Here is a 19,387-nt window from a genome sequence, read left to right as displayed (position 1 = left end):
AGACCTCACCACTCCTCCTCAGACCCCCTCCTGTCCTCCTCCCACCCCCTTCCTCTTCAGATCACCCCAAGACCTCACCACTCCTCCTCAGACCCTCCCTAGACCTCCGTTTTTTCCTCCTCAATCCCCTCCTAGACCTCCTTTTCAGACCCCACCAGACTTCCTCGTTCCTCCTCAGACCCTCCCGTCCTCCTCCCACCCCTCTTCCTCTTCCGATCACCCCAAGACCTCCCCCCTCCTCCTCAGACCCCCACATGAAGGAAGAGATGCAGTAAAGATTGAATGGAATGGGGTCACACTGCAACTGCGTCCAATGCAAACTCTTCGGTTTGCTGCAATGTACCACAACTGTTGGAGCTGTTTTGCCCATGCCACAAACATTACATACATTGTGCTCTGCATGCCGCCATTGGCCCCTCCCACTTGTGAGGGAGTTGCACAATTTTCCATATTCGCCCTGGGCGGTGGGTGACCTTGTCTCGACACTGGGTGCCAGAGGCTGCTTGGACTGAGACCACATCTCATAGGGTTTCAAATACCGGCCATTCCCTGGTCCTCAGCAAGAATCTCATCTGTGAGATAGAAGAAGAGCGCCCTCCTGCACTGTGCGGGGTTCCTGAGATTGCACTGGATGGCGATAACTGTGCCGTTGCGCAGGGAAACCGGATGCCACAAAGAGACTCATGGTTAGGGATGAGCTCAGGCGTGTTCGCATGGACCACAGGCTGAGCCCGCCAGGAAGTCGGCACAGCTCTGCGCTAATCACAGGCAGTGAGAGATTGCCCGATCGGGGCAATGTCTCACTGCCTGTGATTAGCACAGAGCTGCGGTGACTTCCTGGCGGGCTCTGCACATGGTCCATGCGAACAGGCCTGAGCTCATCCTTACTCATGGTCCTCTGTGAGGGTCTAATGCCCTGTACACACAGGCCGACTTTCCGATGGAAAAAGTCCGATCGTATCGCGTTGTCGGAAAATCCGATCGTGCTTGGGCTCCATCTGAGTTTTTCCGTCTGAAATTTCTGACACAAAGTTTGGGAGCTGGATCTAAAATTTTCCGAAAACAAAATCCGATCGTTTAAATTCCGATCGTGCGTAGACAATTCCGATGGACAAAGTGCCACGCATGCTCAGAATAAATTACGAGACGAAAGCTATTGGCTACTGACCCATTTTTTAGTCCCAACGTACTTCTTTTACGTCACCTTGTTCTGAACGATCGGATTTTCTGACAACTTTGTGCTACCGTGTGTATGCAAGACAAGTTTGGGCCAAAATCCGTACCAAAATACCTCATGGTCCTCAGCTGTGAGGGTCTAAGACTGTTCAGATAGATACCTCACGGTCCTCGGCTGTGAGGGTCTAAGACTGTTCAGATAGATACCTCATGGTCCTCAGCTGTGATGGTCTAAGACTGTTCAGATAGATACCTCACGGTCCTCAGCTGTGATGGTCTAAGACTGTTCAGATAGATACCTCATGGTCCTCAGCTGTGAGGGTCTAAGACTGTTCAGATAGATACCTCATGGTCCTCAGCTGTGAGGGTCTAAGACTGTTCAGATAGATACCTCATGGTCCTCAGCTGTGAGGGTATAAGACTGTTCAGATAGATACCTCACGGTCCTCAGCTGTGATGGTCTAAGACTGTTCAGATAGATACCTCATGGTCCTCAGCTGTGAGGGTCTAAGACTGTTCAGATAGATACCTCATGGTCCTCAGCTGTGATGGTCTAAGACTGTTCAGATAGATACCTCATGGTCCTCAGCTGTGAGGGTATAAGACTGTTCAGATAGATACCTCACGGTCGTCGGCTGTGAGGGTCTAAGACTGTTCAGATAGATACCTCATGGTCCTCAGCTGTGAGGGTATAAGACTGTTCAGATAGATACCTCACGGTCCTCAGCTGTGATGGTCTAAGACTGTTCAGATAGATACCTCATGGTCCTCAGCTGTGAGGGTCTAAGACTGTTCAGATAGATACCTCATGGTCCTCAGCTGTGATGGTCTAAGACTGTTCAGATAGATACCTCACGGTCCTCAGCTGTGAGGGTCTAAGACTGTTCAGATAGATACCTCATGGTCCTCAGCTGTGATGGTCTAAGACTGTTCAGATAGATACCTCACGGTCCCCGGCTGTGAGGGTCTAAGACTGTTCAGATAGATACCTCACGGTCCTCAGCTGTGAGGGTCTAATCCCTTGTACACACGGTCGGAGAATCCATCGGAATTTATCCTATCGGACCGTTTTGTCGGATAATCCGACTGTGTGTGGTCTACATCGGACTGGTTCCGTTGGAATATCCGTCGGACCAAATTTTCCAACTTGCTGGAAATATTTTCCGACAAACTGGTCCGATAGGACATACTCCGATCATGTTTAGAGAATTCCGATCGGACAAAGTGGCACGCATGCTCAGATCAAATTCCTACATCAAAGCTATTGGCTACTAGCCTGAACGTAGTCCCGTCGTAACGAAATTACGTCATCACGTTCTGAAAGATCGGATTTTTCGACAACTTTGTCCGACCGTGTGTATGCAACAGTTTCGGACAAAATCCGACGGATTTGGTTGTCAAAATGTCCGACCGTGTGTACAGGGGCTTAGACTGTTCAGATAGATACCTCACGGTCCCCAGCTGTGAGGGTCTAAGACTGTTCAGATAGATACCTCATGGTTTTCAGCTGTGAGGGTCTAAGACTGTTCAGATAGATACCTCATGGTCCCCAGCTGTGAGGGTCTAAGACTGTTCAGATAGATACCTCACGGTCCCCAGCTGTGAGGGTCTAAGACTGTTCAGATAGATACCTCATGGTTTTCAGCTGTGAGGGTCTAAGACTGTTCAGATAGATAGCTCATGGTCCTCAGCTGTGAGGGTCTAAGACTGTTCAGATAGATACCTCACGGTCCTCAGCTGTGAGGGTCTAAGACTGTTCAGATAGATACCTCACGGTCCCCGGCTGTGAGGGTCTAAGACTGTTCAGATAGATACCTCACGGTCCTCAGCGGTGAGGGTCTAAGACTGTTCAGATAGATACCTCACGGTCCCCGGCTGTGAGGGTCTAAGACTGTTCAGATAGATACCTCACGGTCCTCAGCGGTGAGGGTCTAAGACTGTTCAGATAGATACCTCACGGTCCTCAGCGGTGAGGGTCTAAAGGCCCGTACACACGGTCGGACTTTTTGACAACAAACATGCAAATTAGCTGTTTTGGAGCAACATCCGACTGTGTGTACGCTCCATCGGACAAACTTTTTCTGTTTTCATCGGACTTTTGTTGGCTCTGCGAACGGACAAACTTTTTGACAACAGAAGTCCGATGGAGCAAAGTCCGACCGTGTGTATGCAAAAGCATCGGACTTTTGTACAAGGTACAAACACGCATGCTCAGAACCATTGCAAACGATCAGACTACAATACAGAAGTTGACCAAAGGTGGCGCTGGAGTCATTGAACGTCCTCTTTTGAAGTGGCGTCCGTACGTTGTGACGTCACCACGTTCGTGTTTGTTGTCAAAAAGTCCGACCGTGTGTATGCAATACAAACTTGTGGACAACACACTTTGTACAAAAGTCCACGGAAAAGTTTGTACAAGTCCGACCGTGTGTATGGGGCTTAAGACTGTTCAGATAGATACCTCACGGTCCTCAGCAGTGAGGGTCTAAGACTGTTCAGATAGATACCTCACGGTCCTCAGCTGTGAGAGTCTAAGACTGTTCAGATAGATACCTCACGGTCCTCGGCTGTGAGGGTCTAAGACTGTTCAGATAGATACCTCACGGTCCTCGGCTGTGAGGGTCTAAGACTGTTCAGATAGATATCTCACGGTCCTCAGCTGTGAGGGTTGCTAGCAGTTTTAGAGTATCCCAAACCCCGAGTTTTACAAGGAATTCATTACAAATAGACAATCCCCTAGACTGTTTATTGGAGTCGGAGTGAATGGACTGGTGCTTGGGTGACTGGTGGCTTCTGTACTGTATGAGAAAAAGAGGGGATTTTAGGACTTTGAATGAGGCCACCTCCACAATGTCAACAACCTCATTTTAAGTCCCAACTTTCCCGTTTCATTAATCTGTACTGTATGAGAAACAACCAGATATCATTCGTGGCTCCTGTGGGGGGAGCACTACACATCTATAAGGATATACAGTATATACACACACAGCACAAGGCCGTGTTCACACTATGAGACGTTTCTCTGGGCTGCAGTTCCTCTGAGCTCCACAAGGTGGTGATCTTCTCACTTATACCTACACAGGAAGTCTCTATGGAAGACAGGAAGTGATGTCAGGTACAGGAAGGAAGCTCCTTGTGATAAGAGTTAGAGGTGACGTTGCTGATATCGGCAGCAGAGAAGGTAATAAAATCTTATTTTCTATTCTTTATCCCCCGTCATGTCCGTCCTCTTCCTCCATAGTCACTGTGATGTCTTTTATCTCCAGCAGATGATGATACACACATATATTATTATTATTATACAGGATTTATATAGAGCCAACAGTTTGCACAACATGAGGGCAGACAGTACAGTTACAATACAATATAATACAGGAGGAATCAGAGGGCCCTGATCCTTAGAGCTTACAATCTAAGAGGGAGGGTCAAGTGATTCAAAAGGCAATAACTATGGGGGATGGGCTGATGGAGAAAATAAAAGTCCAGTTAGGTGGGGGAGGGATAGGCTTCTCTGAAGAAAAAAGTTTTCAGGGATCGGATAAAATTGGACAGAGTAGGAGATCATCGGACGGATTGGAGTAGGGACCTCCATAGGATGGGAGAAGCTCTGGAAAAGTCCTGGAGATGAGCATTGGAGGAGGTGATGAGGGAGCTAGAGAGCAGAAGGTCTTGGGAGGAACGAAGAGAACGATTAGGTTGGTATTGTGAGACGAGGTCAGTGATGTAGCTGAGGACTGAGTTATGGATGACTTTGGTGATGTTGTTGCTATATAGAATTTTGTTTGTTGAATGAGTGGAAGCCAGTGGAGGGATTGGCAGAGAGGAGTGGAGGACACTGAATGGAGGCCAGTGGAGGGATTGGCAGAGAGGGGTGGAGGACACTGAATGGAGACCAGTGGAGGTATTGGCAGAGAGGGGTGGAGGACACTGAATGGAGGCCAGTGGAGGGATTGGCAGAGAGGGGTGGAGGACACTGAATGGAGGCCAGTGGAGGGATTGGTAGAGAGGGGTGGAGGACACTGAATGTTGATCAGTGGAGGGATTGGCAGAGAGGGGTGGAGGACACTGAATGGAGACCAGTGGAGGGATTGGCAGAGAGGGGTGGAGGACACTGAATAGAGGCCAGTGGAGGGATTGGTAGAGAGGGGTGGAGGGATTGGCAGAGAGGGGTGGAGGACACTGAATGGAGGCCAGTGGAGGGATTGGTAGAGAGGGGTGGAGGACACTGAATGGAGGTCAGTGGAGGGATTGGCAGAGAGGGGTGGAAGACACTGAATGGAGGTCAGTGGAGGGATTGGTAGAGAGGGGTGGAGGACACTGAATGGAGGTCAGTGGAGGGATTGGTAGAGAGGGGTGGAGGACACTGAATGGAGACCAGTGGAGGGATTGGTAGAGAGGGATGGAGAACACTGAATGGAGGCCAGTGGAGGGATTGGTAGAGAGGGGTGGAGGATACTGAATGGAGACCAGTGGAGGGATTGGTAGAGAGGGGTGGAGGACACTGAATGGAGACCAGTGGAGGGATTGGCAGAGAGGGGTGGAGGACACTGAATGGAGGCCAGTGGATGGATTGGCAGAGAGGGGTAGAGGACACTGAATGGAGACCAGTGGAGGGATTGTCAGAGAGGGGTGGAGGACACTGAATGGAGGTCAGTGGAGGGATTCGTAGAGCGGGAAGGACACTGAATGGAGGTCAGTGGAGGGATTGGTAGAGAGGGGTGGAGGACACTGAATAGAGGCCAGTGGAGGGATTGGCAGAGAGGGGTGGAAGACACTCAATGGAGGTCAGTGGAGGGATTGGTAGAGAGGGGTGGAGGGATTGGCAGAGAGGGGTGGAGGACACTGAATGGAGGCCAGTGGAGGGATTGGCAGAGAGGGGTGGAAGACACTGAATGGAGGTCAGTGGAGGGATTGGTAGAGAGGGGTGGAGGACACTGAATGGAGGTCAGTGGAGGGATTGGTAGAGAGGGGTGGAGGACACTGAATGGAGACCAGTGGAGGGATTGGTAGAGAGGGATGGAGGACACTGAATGGAGGCCAGTGGAGGGATTGGTAGAGAGGGGTGGAGGACACTGAATGGAGACCAGTGGAGGGATTGTCAGAGAGGGGTGGAGGACACTGAATGGAGGCCAGTGGATTGATTGGCAGAGAGGGGTGGAGGACACTGAATGGAGACCAGTGGAGGGATTGTCAGAGAGGGGTGGAAGGCACTGAATGGAGGCCAGTGGATGGATTGTCAGAGAGGTGTGGAGGATACTGAATGGAGGCCAGTGGAGGGATTGGTAGAGAGGGGTGGAGGACACTGAATGGAGGCCAGTGGATGGATTGTCAGAGAGGTGTGGAGGATACTGAATGGAGGCCAGTGGAGGGATTGGCAGAGAGGGTTGGAGGACACCGAATGGAAGCCAGTGGAAGGATTGGCAGAGAGAGGGGTAGTAGACATTGAACGGTTGGTAAGGTGGGCAAATCTCACAGCAGCATTTATGATGTACTGAAGGGGAGGAGCTTAATTTAAGGTAATCCAAGGAGGAGGGAGTTGCAGTAGTCGAGGTCAGAGGTGACCAGGGAATGGTTTAGCAGCTTTGTGGTGTCATTGGTTAGGAAGGGGTGTATATTGGAGATGTTGCGAAGCTTTGGACAGTGATTGGATGTGAGACCGAACTGAGATTTCAGAGTCCAGGATTACACCTAGCACCCTGGCATGGGGAGACGGGTTGATGGTTGTGCCATCGATCTTGACAGATAAGTCGGGGGAAGGGCACGTGGGGGAGGAAATATTATGAGCTCCGCTTTGGATAGATTGAGTTGGAGGAAGTGGTGTGACATCCAGACTGATATGTCTGTCAGTAAATTAGTGATGCGGTGAGGAGACTGATGGAGTTGAGGGGTAGAGAGATAGATTCGGGTGTAATCAGTGTAGAAATGGTATTGGAAGCCATGGAGGGTATCAGCTGACCCAGGGAGGAGGTGTAGAGGAGAATAGGAGAGGCCCAAGAACAGGCACAGAAGTCATCAAGAAAGGTTGATACCGGTCCAGGCCGATAGCACAGCACTTCTTAAAGAAACTGGAGAAAATAGATAAATACAATGTGCCTCAAATGAGGAGAGTGACAGAGAGGGAGGTGGGTGAAGTACCTGAAAGATGCTATGTGGGGCTAGAAGGATTCCCACTCCACCTCCCTTCTGCCCACTGGGTCTGGGGGAGTGAGTGCAGAGAAGGCCATCATGGGAGAGGGAAGCAGGAGAAGCAGTGTCGGATTCATGAAGTCAGGTTTCAGTAACAGCAAGTAGTTAGTGATAAAGAGGTCATGGACAGAAGTGAGTTTGTTACAGACAGAGCAGGCGTTCCAAAGGGCACAAGAGAAGAGGAGGCTGGTTTGAGGATTTGCAGATGCTGCCAGAGGGCATGGGGGGATGGGAGATTTGGCCACAGTTAAATGATGGAGGTCCAGGGTTTGGGGTTTAATCTCCAGAGGTTAGGAGAAGCAGAAGGGTGGGGGAGGTAATATGGGAGTGCGATTTATATGAAGGGACATGCCTCAGAGTCCTGGAGGTTTTATTGGGTTTAGAATTATCAGGAGTCGGTGATGCAGGAATAGGGAGAGGACAGAAGTGAGGGGGATATATACAGGCTGTGGGGTGGAGAAGAGGGGTGAGGAAAAGAGGATAAGGAGAGAGGAGACAACTGTCGGAAGGATTGGTAGAAAGCACATGTTATAGAGAGGAAGGAGAGCTGAATGAGGAATATGATGTGTCCTGGCAAAGCCCAAAGACAACGTTCATCTTTCAGTTTAGGAGAGGAGGGACGCACCCGGGAGAAATGATTCTGTGTACAGAAACCTCACACAGCGCCCCCCACAGCTCCTCCTCCCAATGTCCCTCCAATCAGAGTTAGACAATCTTATGACATCACACTGACCTCACAGCTCCTCCTCCTAATATCCCTCTATCCAACTCTTTCTGATGCTCTTAGGATGTGGGCCGACCCCTGACCTCCTCACTTTCAAAGTAGGGCTGTTGGACCTCCATTGTATGTAATATCAGAAACCTCAACATGAAGTGGGGTTTAAATAAAGAGACCTGACCAGTGAGGTGAGGAGGATTCTGGGAATGTCATTTGATTTTACTATTTGTCTTCGGATCTAGAGTTTTCCTCCTGTGAAGTCTGGAGATCACATGACCATCACATTGCCTCCACCTCCCTCCCTGATAGAATAGAGAAATACAAAGAAGATTCTAGAAGTCACCAGAGAGATCATCGAGCTGCTGACAGGAGAGGAGAGCGGAGCCGGGAAGGACGTCATGATGGCCAATCAGCCGCCCCTCACATCACCGGGTAAGAGGAGACTTTATTGTAAAGGAGAGAGCAGTACGGAGGCTCCACCCATCCCCCATCATCTGATAAACACATAGAAACAATGTATTCAGTCAGTGTGTGTGTTTCCTACAGATGGATCCAGTAATGGGAACCCACCAGAGAGATGTCCCCGTCCTCTGTATTCCCGGGATTCCACACAGGAAGGTCACCCCATCCCCCACCATCATCAGGTAGATGAGGAACAATCACTGATAGTATCATTAGGATCTGTACATTATCTGCATTGTTACCATTGATGTCATTTTTATTATATATTCAGAGTGGAAACCTGAGAGATCCTAAAGTTGAGGTTAAAGAAGAGTTTAAAATGGCGGATGAGCAGTATAGGGCGATGAAGGAGTTTTTTGAAGGAAATGCGGATCTGTATAAGGATTTCATGATGGGGCCACATAATACCAGGAACCCACCAGAGAGATGTCCCCGTCCTCTGTATTCCCGGGATTCCACACAGGAAGGTCGCACCATCCCCCACTGTTACAAGGTTGGTGGGATGGAGAATCTAGAACATGGACTTCTGGAGAGGATGTGTATTTTTTTTTATATGATGTCATAGTAATAAATCTTCTATCTTACAGATGATATTTTCTCTCTCATTTTCTTGGTTTAGAGTGGAGATCCAATGGATATAGAATTTGAGGTGAAATCAGAAGAAGAAGAGAGGTATGTGAGGGATGATCAGCAGTCTATGGAGGAGGATGGAATAACGGGGACATTTATAGAGGAGGACACTCCTACAGAGATCAGCACAGGTGGGTCATTAACACTAAATCCATTCCTCCACCCATACTGCTCACTGATTGGTCCAGAGTAGGGGCAGGGACTGGGTGATATCAATCAAAAAACTGGTGTGTTCCTGTCAAGACTGGCAGGAACCAGAAGACCAAACGAGCGTCACAACGTGCAATGTGGAGGTTAAATTGTAGAAAAATGTATTATAATAAGGAAAAATACACACTGGGAGATAAAAATACCGACACCTGCAACTAAATAGCATCAGGGCCGTTTTTAAGGCACGGCAAAAGGGGCAGCTGCCCTGGGCCCTGTCATTGTTGTGGGGCCAAAAGCAGCTGCCTCATACTTGCCAACTATCCTGGTTTAAATTCCCTCATCCCTTGAGGTTTTAGTCCTGTGCTGTGTCCCAATACCTCAGTGTGAAGTGCTGCTACTAATTCTGCCCAGCTCTGCCCTATTGTTGTGTACAGGTGACTCACCTGCAGACCATGTGTTTACTTGTAAATTACCAGCATTTATATGTAAATAGGGGTGGCCGGCGGCATGGATATGTATATCATGCCCCCCCTGAGGTCATATCCCCAGTAATCTCTAGCAACCAATCAGCAAGCAGAAATCATGTGCTGTAACCTCTAGCAACTAATCAGTGAGCCGTAATGTGTGCTGTAACCTGTAGCAACCAGTCAGTGAGCGGTAATGGTACACTGTAACCTCTGGCAACCAGTCAGTGAGCGGTAATGGTACACTGTAACCTCTGGCAACCAGTCAGTGAGCAGTAATGGTACACTGTAACCTCTGGCAACCAGTCAGTGAGCGGTACTGGTACACTGTAACCTCTGGCAACCAGTCAGTGAGCAGTAATGGTACACTGTAACCTCTGGCAACCAGTCAGTGAGCGGTAATGGTACACTGTAACCTCTGGCAACCAGTCAGTGAGCGGTAATGGTACACTGTAACCTCTGGCAACCAGTCAGTGAGCGATAATGGTACACTGTAACCTCTGGCAACCAGTCAGTGAGCGGTAATGGTACACTGTAACCTCTGGCAACCAGTCAGTGAGCGATAATGGTACACTGTAACCTCTGGCAACCAGTCAGTGAGCGATAATGGTACACTGTAACCTCTGGCAACCAGTCAGTGAGCGGTAATGGTACACTGTAACCTCTGGCAACCAATCACAATAGCTGCCTGATCTGATTCAGTAAACAGATTTTGAGCCTAGCTGCTATTTATTGTATGTCTCAGAGCAAACGGAGAGCAAAACTGCATGGGGGGGGGGGGGGGGGGCGCCCAAGAAATGTTTTGCCCAGGGCCCAATCAATATTAAAGGCGGCCCTGAATAGCATTCGGAGGTACCAGCGTCACGTGGTCTCTGGATGTGGCAACGCTAAAGACGAAAATAACATCAAACACTATACAGAGCGTCCGGACGCCAAGGCTCTATATGCGGTTGTCCCCGCCACGTCAAATCGACATACAAATTCTATGGCATTAATAGGCGGGGGGGGGGGGCATCCTCATAGGGGGTCCCTGGAATGCTCAAGCCTATGAAGTACAGGAAGAGGGGGGGGAGGGGAAGGAGGAGAGATAAACTGGCTATATTAATCGGAGATCCTAGGGAGACGGTGTAAATAATCCCCCCACACACACCGACTAAACGTCTGTCGGTGACTGATGGCCACAGTGTTGGTATCGATGATACTTCTAAACTTGCATGAAGTGGAAATAGATGGAGGTATTTGGGAATCCTGGGCTGTAATCACACATATATATACGTGGCACTCCGGTACTAATATCACCCCCCGGATGAGAATCCCACCTTTTCTGCATAGCTGTAATACGAGACGGGGGTACTGGGCCTGTACAACCCCTTGGCACCCGGCCCAATCCTGACATTTCTCCCCTACATGTAAAACTCATCATTTCTTTTTAGGGCTGCAACTAACGATTATTTTCAGAATCGATTAGTTGGCCGATTATTGTTTCGATTAATCGGTTAATAAACTTAGAAAAAAGTGTGCTGTATAATTTAGTTAATATGTAACGTTTAAAAAAAAAAAAAAGGCAATTTATTCTTAAATATCTCTATAGGCAATGGTAACTATAAATAATCAACTATATGGTTAGGGAGCAAAATATAGAATCCATTCTGAGAATAACAGACAGAAGAGATATATACTGTATATTAGAGGAGATATATACTGTATATACTGTTAGAGGAGATATACTGTATAAACTATTGAAGATATACACTACTGTATATACTATTAGAGGGAATATATACTGTATATACTGTTAGAGGAGATATACTGTATATACTATTAGAGGATAAATACTGTATATAATATTAGAGGAGAGATATACTGTATATACCATTATAGGAGACATATACTGTATATACTATTGGAAGATATATACTGTATATACTATTAGAGGGGATATATACTGCATATACTATTAGAGGAGATATACTGTATAACTATTAGAAGAGATATACTGTATAACTATTAGAAGATATATACTGTATATACTATTAGAAGATATATACTGTATATACTATTAGAGGCTATATACTATTAAAGAGGAGATATACTTTATATACTATTAGAAGATATATACTGTATATACTATTAGAGGGGATATATACTGCATATACTATTAGAGGAGATATACTGTATAACTATTAGAAGATATATACTGTATATACTATTAGAGGGGATATATACTGCATATACTATTAGAGGAGATATACTGTATAACTATTAGAAGAGATATACTGTATATACTATTAGAGGAGAGATATAGTGTATATACTATTAGAGGATATATACTGTATATACTGTTAGAGGAGAGATATACTATTAAATGGTCAATCTGGTAAATATCATCAGACTCATTAACTTTAACCCCATTTTGTTACTGGCCGATTAATCGATTATGAAAATAGTAATCGATTAATTTCATAATCGATTAGTTGTCAATTAGTCGATTAGTTGTTTCAGCCCCAATTTTTTTGCTAGAAAATGACATAGAACCCCCCCCCCCCCCCAAACATTATATATGTTTTTTTTTTAGCAAAGACCCTAGAGCAGGCATCACTAAATGGCGGACCGCGGGCCGAATCCGGACCCAGTAGCAGCCATATCCGGCCCGCAGCCTCACAAATAGTTGCCTGCATGTTTTCTCCCCTATGCCGGATTGCCAGCCTGCCGCTGCCGCTAAAATCCTTGATTTACATGGAGTGGGGTTTACATGGGAGGCGTGGCAAGTCTCTCCCTTTCATCATGGCATCACTCCACCCTTCCCCCCCTCCCCACACTGCCCTACCTTATTCACCCAAGCCTGGAAGCGCTGCAGGTCCGGACAAAGGGTGGGACTTATCACGTTACCAAGTGGGTGATTGATTGCTAGGCAGTGGGGCAGTCCCAGCAACCAATCACCTCCCTTTAACTTGAAAAGTCCCGCCCTTTGTCCGGACCTGCCATGCGTGCTTCCCGGCTTGTGTGAATAAGGTAGGGCAGTGTGGGGAGGGGGCGATAGGGGGAATGCTGCGATGATGAAAGGGACAGTCTGACTCTGTAATGGAGGGAGTTGTATCGGGGAATCTGGGATGGAGAGGGGTCCTGTGATGGAGAGGGGTCCTGTGATGGAGAGGGGTCCTGTGATGGAGAGGGGTCCTGTGATGGAGAGGGGTCCTGTGATGGAGAGGGGTCCTGTGATGGAGAGGGGTCCTGTGATGGAGAAGGGGTCCTGTGATGGAGAGGGGTCCTGTGATGGAGAGGGGTCCTGTGATGGAGAGGGGTCTGTGATGGAGAGGGGGTCTGTGATGGAGAGGGGTCCTGTGATGGAGAAGGGGTCCTGTGATGGAGAAGGGGTCCTGTGATGGAGTGGGGTCCTGTGATGGAGTGGGGTCCTGTGATGCAAGAGGGGTCCTGTGATGGAGTGGGGTCTGTATTAAGGGGGATCTGTGATGGGAATCGGATCGTTCCTCGGATCAGAGTCACGGATCGGATCGTTCCTCGGATCAGAGTCACGGATCGGATCGTTCCTCGGATCAGAGCCACGTGTCGGATCGTTCCTCGGATCAGAGTCAGGGATCGGATCGTTCCTCGGATCAGAGTCAGGGATCGGATCGTTCCTCGGATCAGAGTCAGGGATCGGATCGTTCCTCGGATCAGAGTCAGGGATCGGATCGTTCCTCGGATCAGAGTCAGGGATCGGATCGTTCCTCGGATCAGAGCCACGGATCGGATCGTTCCTCGGATCAGAGTCACGGATCGGATCGTTCCTCGGATCAGAGTCGCGGATCGGATCGTTCCTCGGATCAGAGTCACGGATCGGATCGTTCCTCGGATCAGAGTCACGGATCGGATCGTTCCTCGGATCAGAGTCACGGATCGGATCGTTCCTCGGATCAGAGCCACGTGTCGGATCGTTCCTCGGATCAGAGTCAGGGATCGGATCGTTCCTCGGATCAGAGTCAGGGATCGGATCGTTCCTCGGATCAGAGTCAGGGATCGGATCGTTCCTCGGATCAGAGTCAGGGATCGGATCGTTCCTCGGATCAGAGTCAGGGATCGGATCGTTCCTCGGATCAGAGTCAGGGATCGGATCGTTCCTCGGATCAGAGTCAGGGATCGGATCGTTCCTCGGATCAGAGTCAGGGATCGGATCGTTCCTCGGATCAGAGTCAGGGATCGGATCGTTCCTCGGATCAGAGTCAGGGATCGGATCGTTCCTCGGATCAGAGTCAGGGATCGGATCGTTCCTCGGATCAGAGTCAGGGATCGGATCGTTCCTCGGATCAGAGTTAGGGATTGGATCGTTCCTCGGATCAGAGTCACGGATCGGATCGTTCCTCGGATCAGAGTCACGGATCGGATCGTTCCTCGGATCAGAGTCACGGATCGGATCGTTCCTCGGATCAGAGTCACGGATCGGATCGTTCCTCGGATCAGAGTCGCGGATCGGATCGTTCCTCGGATCAGAGTCACGGATCGGATCGTTCCTCGGATCAGAGTCGCGGATCGGATCGTTCCTCGGATCAGAGTCAGGGATCGGATCGTTCCTCGGATCAGAGCCACGGATCGGATCATTTTTCGGATCAGCAAATAATAATTTAATTTGCAAAAACCTGTGAAAATTCCACCACCATATAGTCCCCACTGTAATATCCACATCATCTCCCCCACTGTAATATTGGCAGAGCATGGCTGGGTATTGCAGAGCATGGCTGAGCATGGCAGAGCATGGCAGGGTATTGCAGAGCATGGCTGGGTATCGCAGAGCATGGCTGGGTATCGCAGAGCATGGCTGGGTATCGCAGAGTATGGCTGGGTATCGCTGAGCATGGCTGGGTAACGCAGAGCATGGCTGAGTATCGCAGAGCATGGCAGAGCATGGCAGACTATGGCAGAGTATGGCTGGGTATCGCAGAGTATGGCAGAGTATGGCTGGGTATCGCTGAGCATGGCAGGGTATCGCAGAGCATGGCTGGGTATCGCAGAGCATGGCAGAGTATGGCTGGGTACGGCTGGGTATCGCAGAGCATGGCAGGGTATGGCTGGGTATCGCAGAGCATGGCAGGGTATCGCAGAGCATGGCAGGGTATGGCTGGGTATCGCAGAGCATGGCAGGGTATCGCAGAGCATGGCAGAGTATGGCTGGGTATCGCTGAGCATGGCAGGGTATCGCAGAGCATGGCTGGGTATCGCAGGGCATGGCAGAGCATGGCAGAGTATGGCTGGGTATGGCTGGGTATCGCAGAGCATGGCAGAGTATCGCAGAGCATGGCAGAGCATGGCTGGGTATTGCAGAGCATGGCTGGGTATTGCAAAGCATGGCAGAGTATTGCAGAGCATGGCTAGGTATCGCAGAGTATCGCAGAGCATGGCAGAGTATGGCTGGGTATCGCAGAGCATGGCAGAGTATGGCTGGGTATCGCAGAGCATGGAAGAGTATGGCTGGATATCGCAGAGCATGGCAGAGTATGGCAGGGTATGGCTGGGTATCGCAGAGCATGGCAGGGTATCGCAGAGCATGGCAGAGTATGGCTGGGTACGGCTGGGTATCACAGAGCATGGCTGGGTATCGCAGAGCATGGCTGGGTATCGCAGAGCATGGCAGGGTATCGCAGAGCATGGCAGAGTATCGCAGAGCATGGCAGAGTATCGCAGAGCATGGCAGAGTATCGCAGAGTATGGCAGAGTATTGAAGGATATTGGCAGGGTATTGCTGAGTATTGGCTGGGTATTAGCAGGGTATGGCTGAGTATTAGCAGGGTATTGGCAGGGTATTGGCTGGGTATTGGCAGGGTATTGGCAGGGTATTGCTGAGTATTGGCAGGGTATTGCTGGGTACTGCAGGGTATGGAGGGATGGCTGCTCCCATCCGATCTCTCCCCTCCACTGTACAATGACGCCAGTTTGTTTACAAGTGATTGCTCCGTTGGAGCGATCACAGTGTAAGCGGCCTGGGTGTAGAAAGATGGCCGCCGCTTCGGAGCTAGGCCGAAGCCGCGGCCTTTCCTAAGGCCGAGACCGCGGAGCGCTCTGCAGATCGCGGCATGTGCCGATCCGAGCGGGGTGACAACTTTGGAACATTAAACAGAAAGTGATAATGGGGGAGGAGTCAATAACCCAATGATGGGGGTCTTCAGGATCAGTCCAGTCTTCATCTTGGTTGTTCTCCCCCCATCCTCACTCTCTGACCTCTGGTGGGGCTCAGCCCCGCTGTTATTCATGACTAAATCATGGACTAAATAAGGAAGTGCAGGACTTCTTGTGTTGGGAAGATGGCAATGAGTGATAGAGGGGGAGGGGACACTCGTCCTATAATCCCCTCATCACTGTCACTCCTATAGAAGACAGTTCTCGTTGTTTCCTCACTCTCTGACTAAGGTCCATGAATAAAGAAATGATCTGGTAGGAGATCAGAGGACCCATTTACTAGTTACCTTGAGGGGGGAATTGTAAGATCCTCAGAGACAAAGCTGCCTGATGTGGGCGGAGTCCTGGTTTAGGGGAACCAATCAGCTCATGTCTAGTAATAATCTTTGTATTTCTATTTTAGTAGATGGACGGGAGATGAGGAAAACCTCAGAGGATTGTCTCACTTTGTCTCCAGACTGTAAAGTAGAAGATGAGGACATCACACAGTATAGTCCAGGAGAAAACCCGACTACCTCAAATGTCCATCCGGCACCACACAGTGTAGATGGACCATCGTATTCCTCTTATCCTGAGGAACCTCAGACTGTGCGGGACGGTGCCGGACCATCGTATTCCTCTTATCCTGAGGAACCTCAGACTGTGCGGGACGGTGCCGGACCATCGTATTCCTCTTATCCCGAGGAACCTCAGACTGTGCGGGACGGCGCCGGACCATCGTATTCCTCTTATCCCGAGGAACCTCAGACTGTGCGGGACGGTGCCGGACCATCGTATTCCTCTTATCCCGAGGAACCTCAGACTGTGACGGATAATCCAACTGATAAGAAGTTTCCCTGTACTGAGTGCGGGAAATGTTTTTCACTGAAGTCCAGTCTTACCAGACATCAGAGATCGCACACGGGGGAGAAGCCCTATTCCTGTCCTGAGTGCACAAAATGTTTTTCAACGAAGTCCTATCTTTCCCAGCATCAGAGATCTCACACAGGGGAAAAGCCATATTGCTGTACTGAGTGCGGGAAATGTTTTTCACAGAAGTCCCATCTTTCCCAGCATCAGAGATTGCACACGGGGAAAAAGCCACATTCCTGTCCTGAGTGTGGGAAATGTTTTTTACAGAAGTCCAGTCTTACCACACATCAGAGGTCTCACACTGGGGAGAAGCCGTATTCCTGTCCTGAGTGTGGGAAATGTTTTTCAGCGATGTCCAGTCTTTCCGATCATCAGAGATCGCACACGGGGGAGAAGCCGTATTCCTGCCCTAAGTGCGGGAAATGTTTTTCACAGAAGTCCAGTCTTACCACACATCAGAGATTGCACACAGGGGAGAAGCCCTATTCCTGTCCTGAGTGCGGGAAATGTTTTTCAGCGGTGTCCAGTCTTTCCTATCATCAGAGATTGCACATGGGGGAAAAGTCGTATTCCTGTCCTGAGTGCGGGAAATGTTTTTCACATAAGTCCAGTCTTACCACACATCAGAGATCGCACACAGGGGAGAAGCCGTATTCCTGTCCTGAGTGCACAAAATGTTTTTCAACGAAGTCCCATCTTTCCCAGCATCAGAAATTGCACACGGGGGAGAAGCCGTATTCCTGTCCTGAGTGCGGGAAATGTTTTTCAGCGATGTCCAGTCTTTCCTATCATCAGAAATTGCACATGGGGAAAAAGCCATATTCCTGTCCTGAGTGCGGGAAATGTTTTTTACAGAAGTCCAGTCTTACCACACATCAGAGATCTCACACTGGGGAGAAGTCGTATTCCTGTCCTGAGTGCGGGAAATGTTTTTCACATAAGTGCAGTCTTACCACACATCAGAGATTGCACACAGGGGAGAAGCCCTATTCCTGTCCTGAGTGCACAAAATGTTTTTCAGCGAAGTCCAATCTTTCCTATCATCAGAGATTGCACACGGGGGAAAAACCATATTCTTGTCCTGAGTGCGGGAAATGTTTTTCACAGATGTCTACTCTGGCCTATCATCAGAAATTGCACACGGGGGAGAAGCCGTATTCCTGTCCTGAGTGTGGGAAATGTTTTTCAATCAAGTCCCATCTTTCCACACATCAGAGATCTCACTCGAGGGAGAAGCCACCTTCCTGTCCTGAGTGAGGGAAATGTTCCTCGCTGAAGTCCTGTCTTTCTGTACATCAGGGGGTCCCACACAACCCTCGAGGTGTATTAGTGAGTGCGGGAAATGTCTTGTATATGAATGTTGCTGGACATGTGGGGGAAGAAGCACCCCCTGATATACACCTCAGATATACTCCATGGCTGATCTTCATCATGGAAGAAACAGTTGATAAGGAGATCAGAGATCACCAAAGACATGGATGAAGTGTTGTACCGTGTCGGCCATTGATAGCAGGAGAAAAATAAAAATGGAGTCCTTACCTCTCATTGGCTGAGTAGATTTTGTGGTGTAAACTCTTCCAAGAGGTCTGTTTTCTCAAGTCGTCCTTCGGGACGAAACGCGTTAACCCCACTGCTTAAAAGGTGGTCCTTTAGACCTTTTAAAATAAAAATGGAGTCATTACCTCTCATTGGCTGAGTACATTTTGTGGGGGAAGGTTTCACAAACACTTACAGGTCTGTTTCTATAAAACCTTTGTAGAATGAATGTGTAAAGGAAATGTGTGAGTTGTGTATAGAATTGTATTGTATTTTGTATGTATTGCACACGGCACTAATAATGTTTTCATTACATGTTTTGCATTCTTTCCAGTCCTGATTAGAATTAGCCTGCCTATGTTACGCCCCTTGTATTAGAATTAGCCTGCCTATGTTACGCCCCTTGTATTAGAATTAGCCTGCCTATGTTACGCCCCTTGTATTAGAATTAGCCCGCCTATGTTACGCCCCTTGTATTAGAATTAGCCCGCCTATGTTACGCCCCTTGTATTAGAATTAGCCTGCCTATGTTACGCCCCTTGTATTAGAATTAGCCTGCCTATGTTACGCCCCTTGTATTAGAATTAGCCTGCCTATGTTACGCCCCTTGTATTAGAATTAGCCCGCCTATGTTACGCCCCTTGTATTAGAATTAGCCTGCCTATGTTACGCCCCTTGTATTAGAATTATCCTGCCTATGTTACGCCCCTTGTATTAGAATTAGCCTGCCTATGTTACGCCCCTTGTATTAGAATTAGCCTGCCTATGTTACGCCCCTTGTTACCATAAAAGTACAATTGTAATATTAATGTGACAGCTACGTAATCATGTGTATAAAAACCTTCAATTGTGTCATAATAAAACAGAAGAGTTATTTGGGAAGATGCGGAGCGTATCTTTTGTGTCTGTTCCCCACTGCAGTAGTTATTTATTTGGAACCGCTAATCAATATGAGGAGAGGAGTCGCCTAGAAAATAAAATTCCAGATCAAATGTGACGCGCATCCCCCCAGCCGTGACCGGTATTGGTCATATTTTATTTCAGT

The 19,387-nt window shown here is 48.7% G+C and overlaps 2 protein-coding genes across 5 annotated transcripts in view; one reads left to right on the top strand and one right to left on the bottom strand.

The window, feature by feature from the left end:
- LOC143956093 (uncharacterized) overlaps positions 1–19,224 on the top strand; it is a 52,152-nt gene extending 32,928 nt beyond the window's left edge. The window contains exons 2-3 of one of the 4 annotated variants that reach the window (XM_077466223.1): positions 4,951–4,956; positions 16,830–19,224. In XM_077466223.1, coding sequence (XP_077322349.1) covers positions 4,951–4,956; positions 16,830–18,063 — 1,240 coding nt within the window. In that variant the 3' untranslated portion in view covers positions 18,064–19,224. Of the gene's footprint in view, positions 1–4,950; positions 4,957–16,784 lie in introns of all 4 variants that reach the window. The other 3 variants (XM_077466225.1, XM_077466226.1, XM_077466224.1) reach the window with 3 other exon arrangements.
- The window catches only part of LOC143955908 (uncharacterized), an 865,587-nt gene that overhangs the window by 285,897 nt on the left and 560,303 nt on the right, over positions 1–19,387 (bottom strand). The gene's annotated exons all lie outside the window — the stretch shown is intronic.

Source organism: Lithobates pipiens, unplaced genomic scaffold, assembly GCF_037356315.1.
Source record: "Lithobates pipiens isolate NorthernLeopardFrog02 unplaced genomic scaffold, aLitPip1_a1.2 Scaffold_35, whole genome shotgun sequence".
Taxonomy (NCBI): domain Eukaryota; kingdom Metazoa; phylum Chordata; class Amphibia; order Anura; family Ranidae; genus Lithobates; species Lithobates pipiens.
The sequence above is the reverse complement of the archived record's forward strand: the minus strand, read 5'-3'. Positions and strand labels throughout refer to the sequence as shown.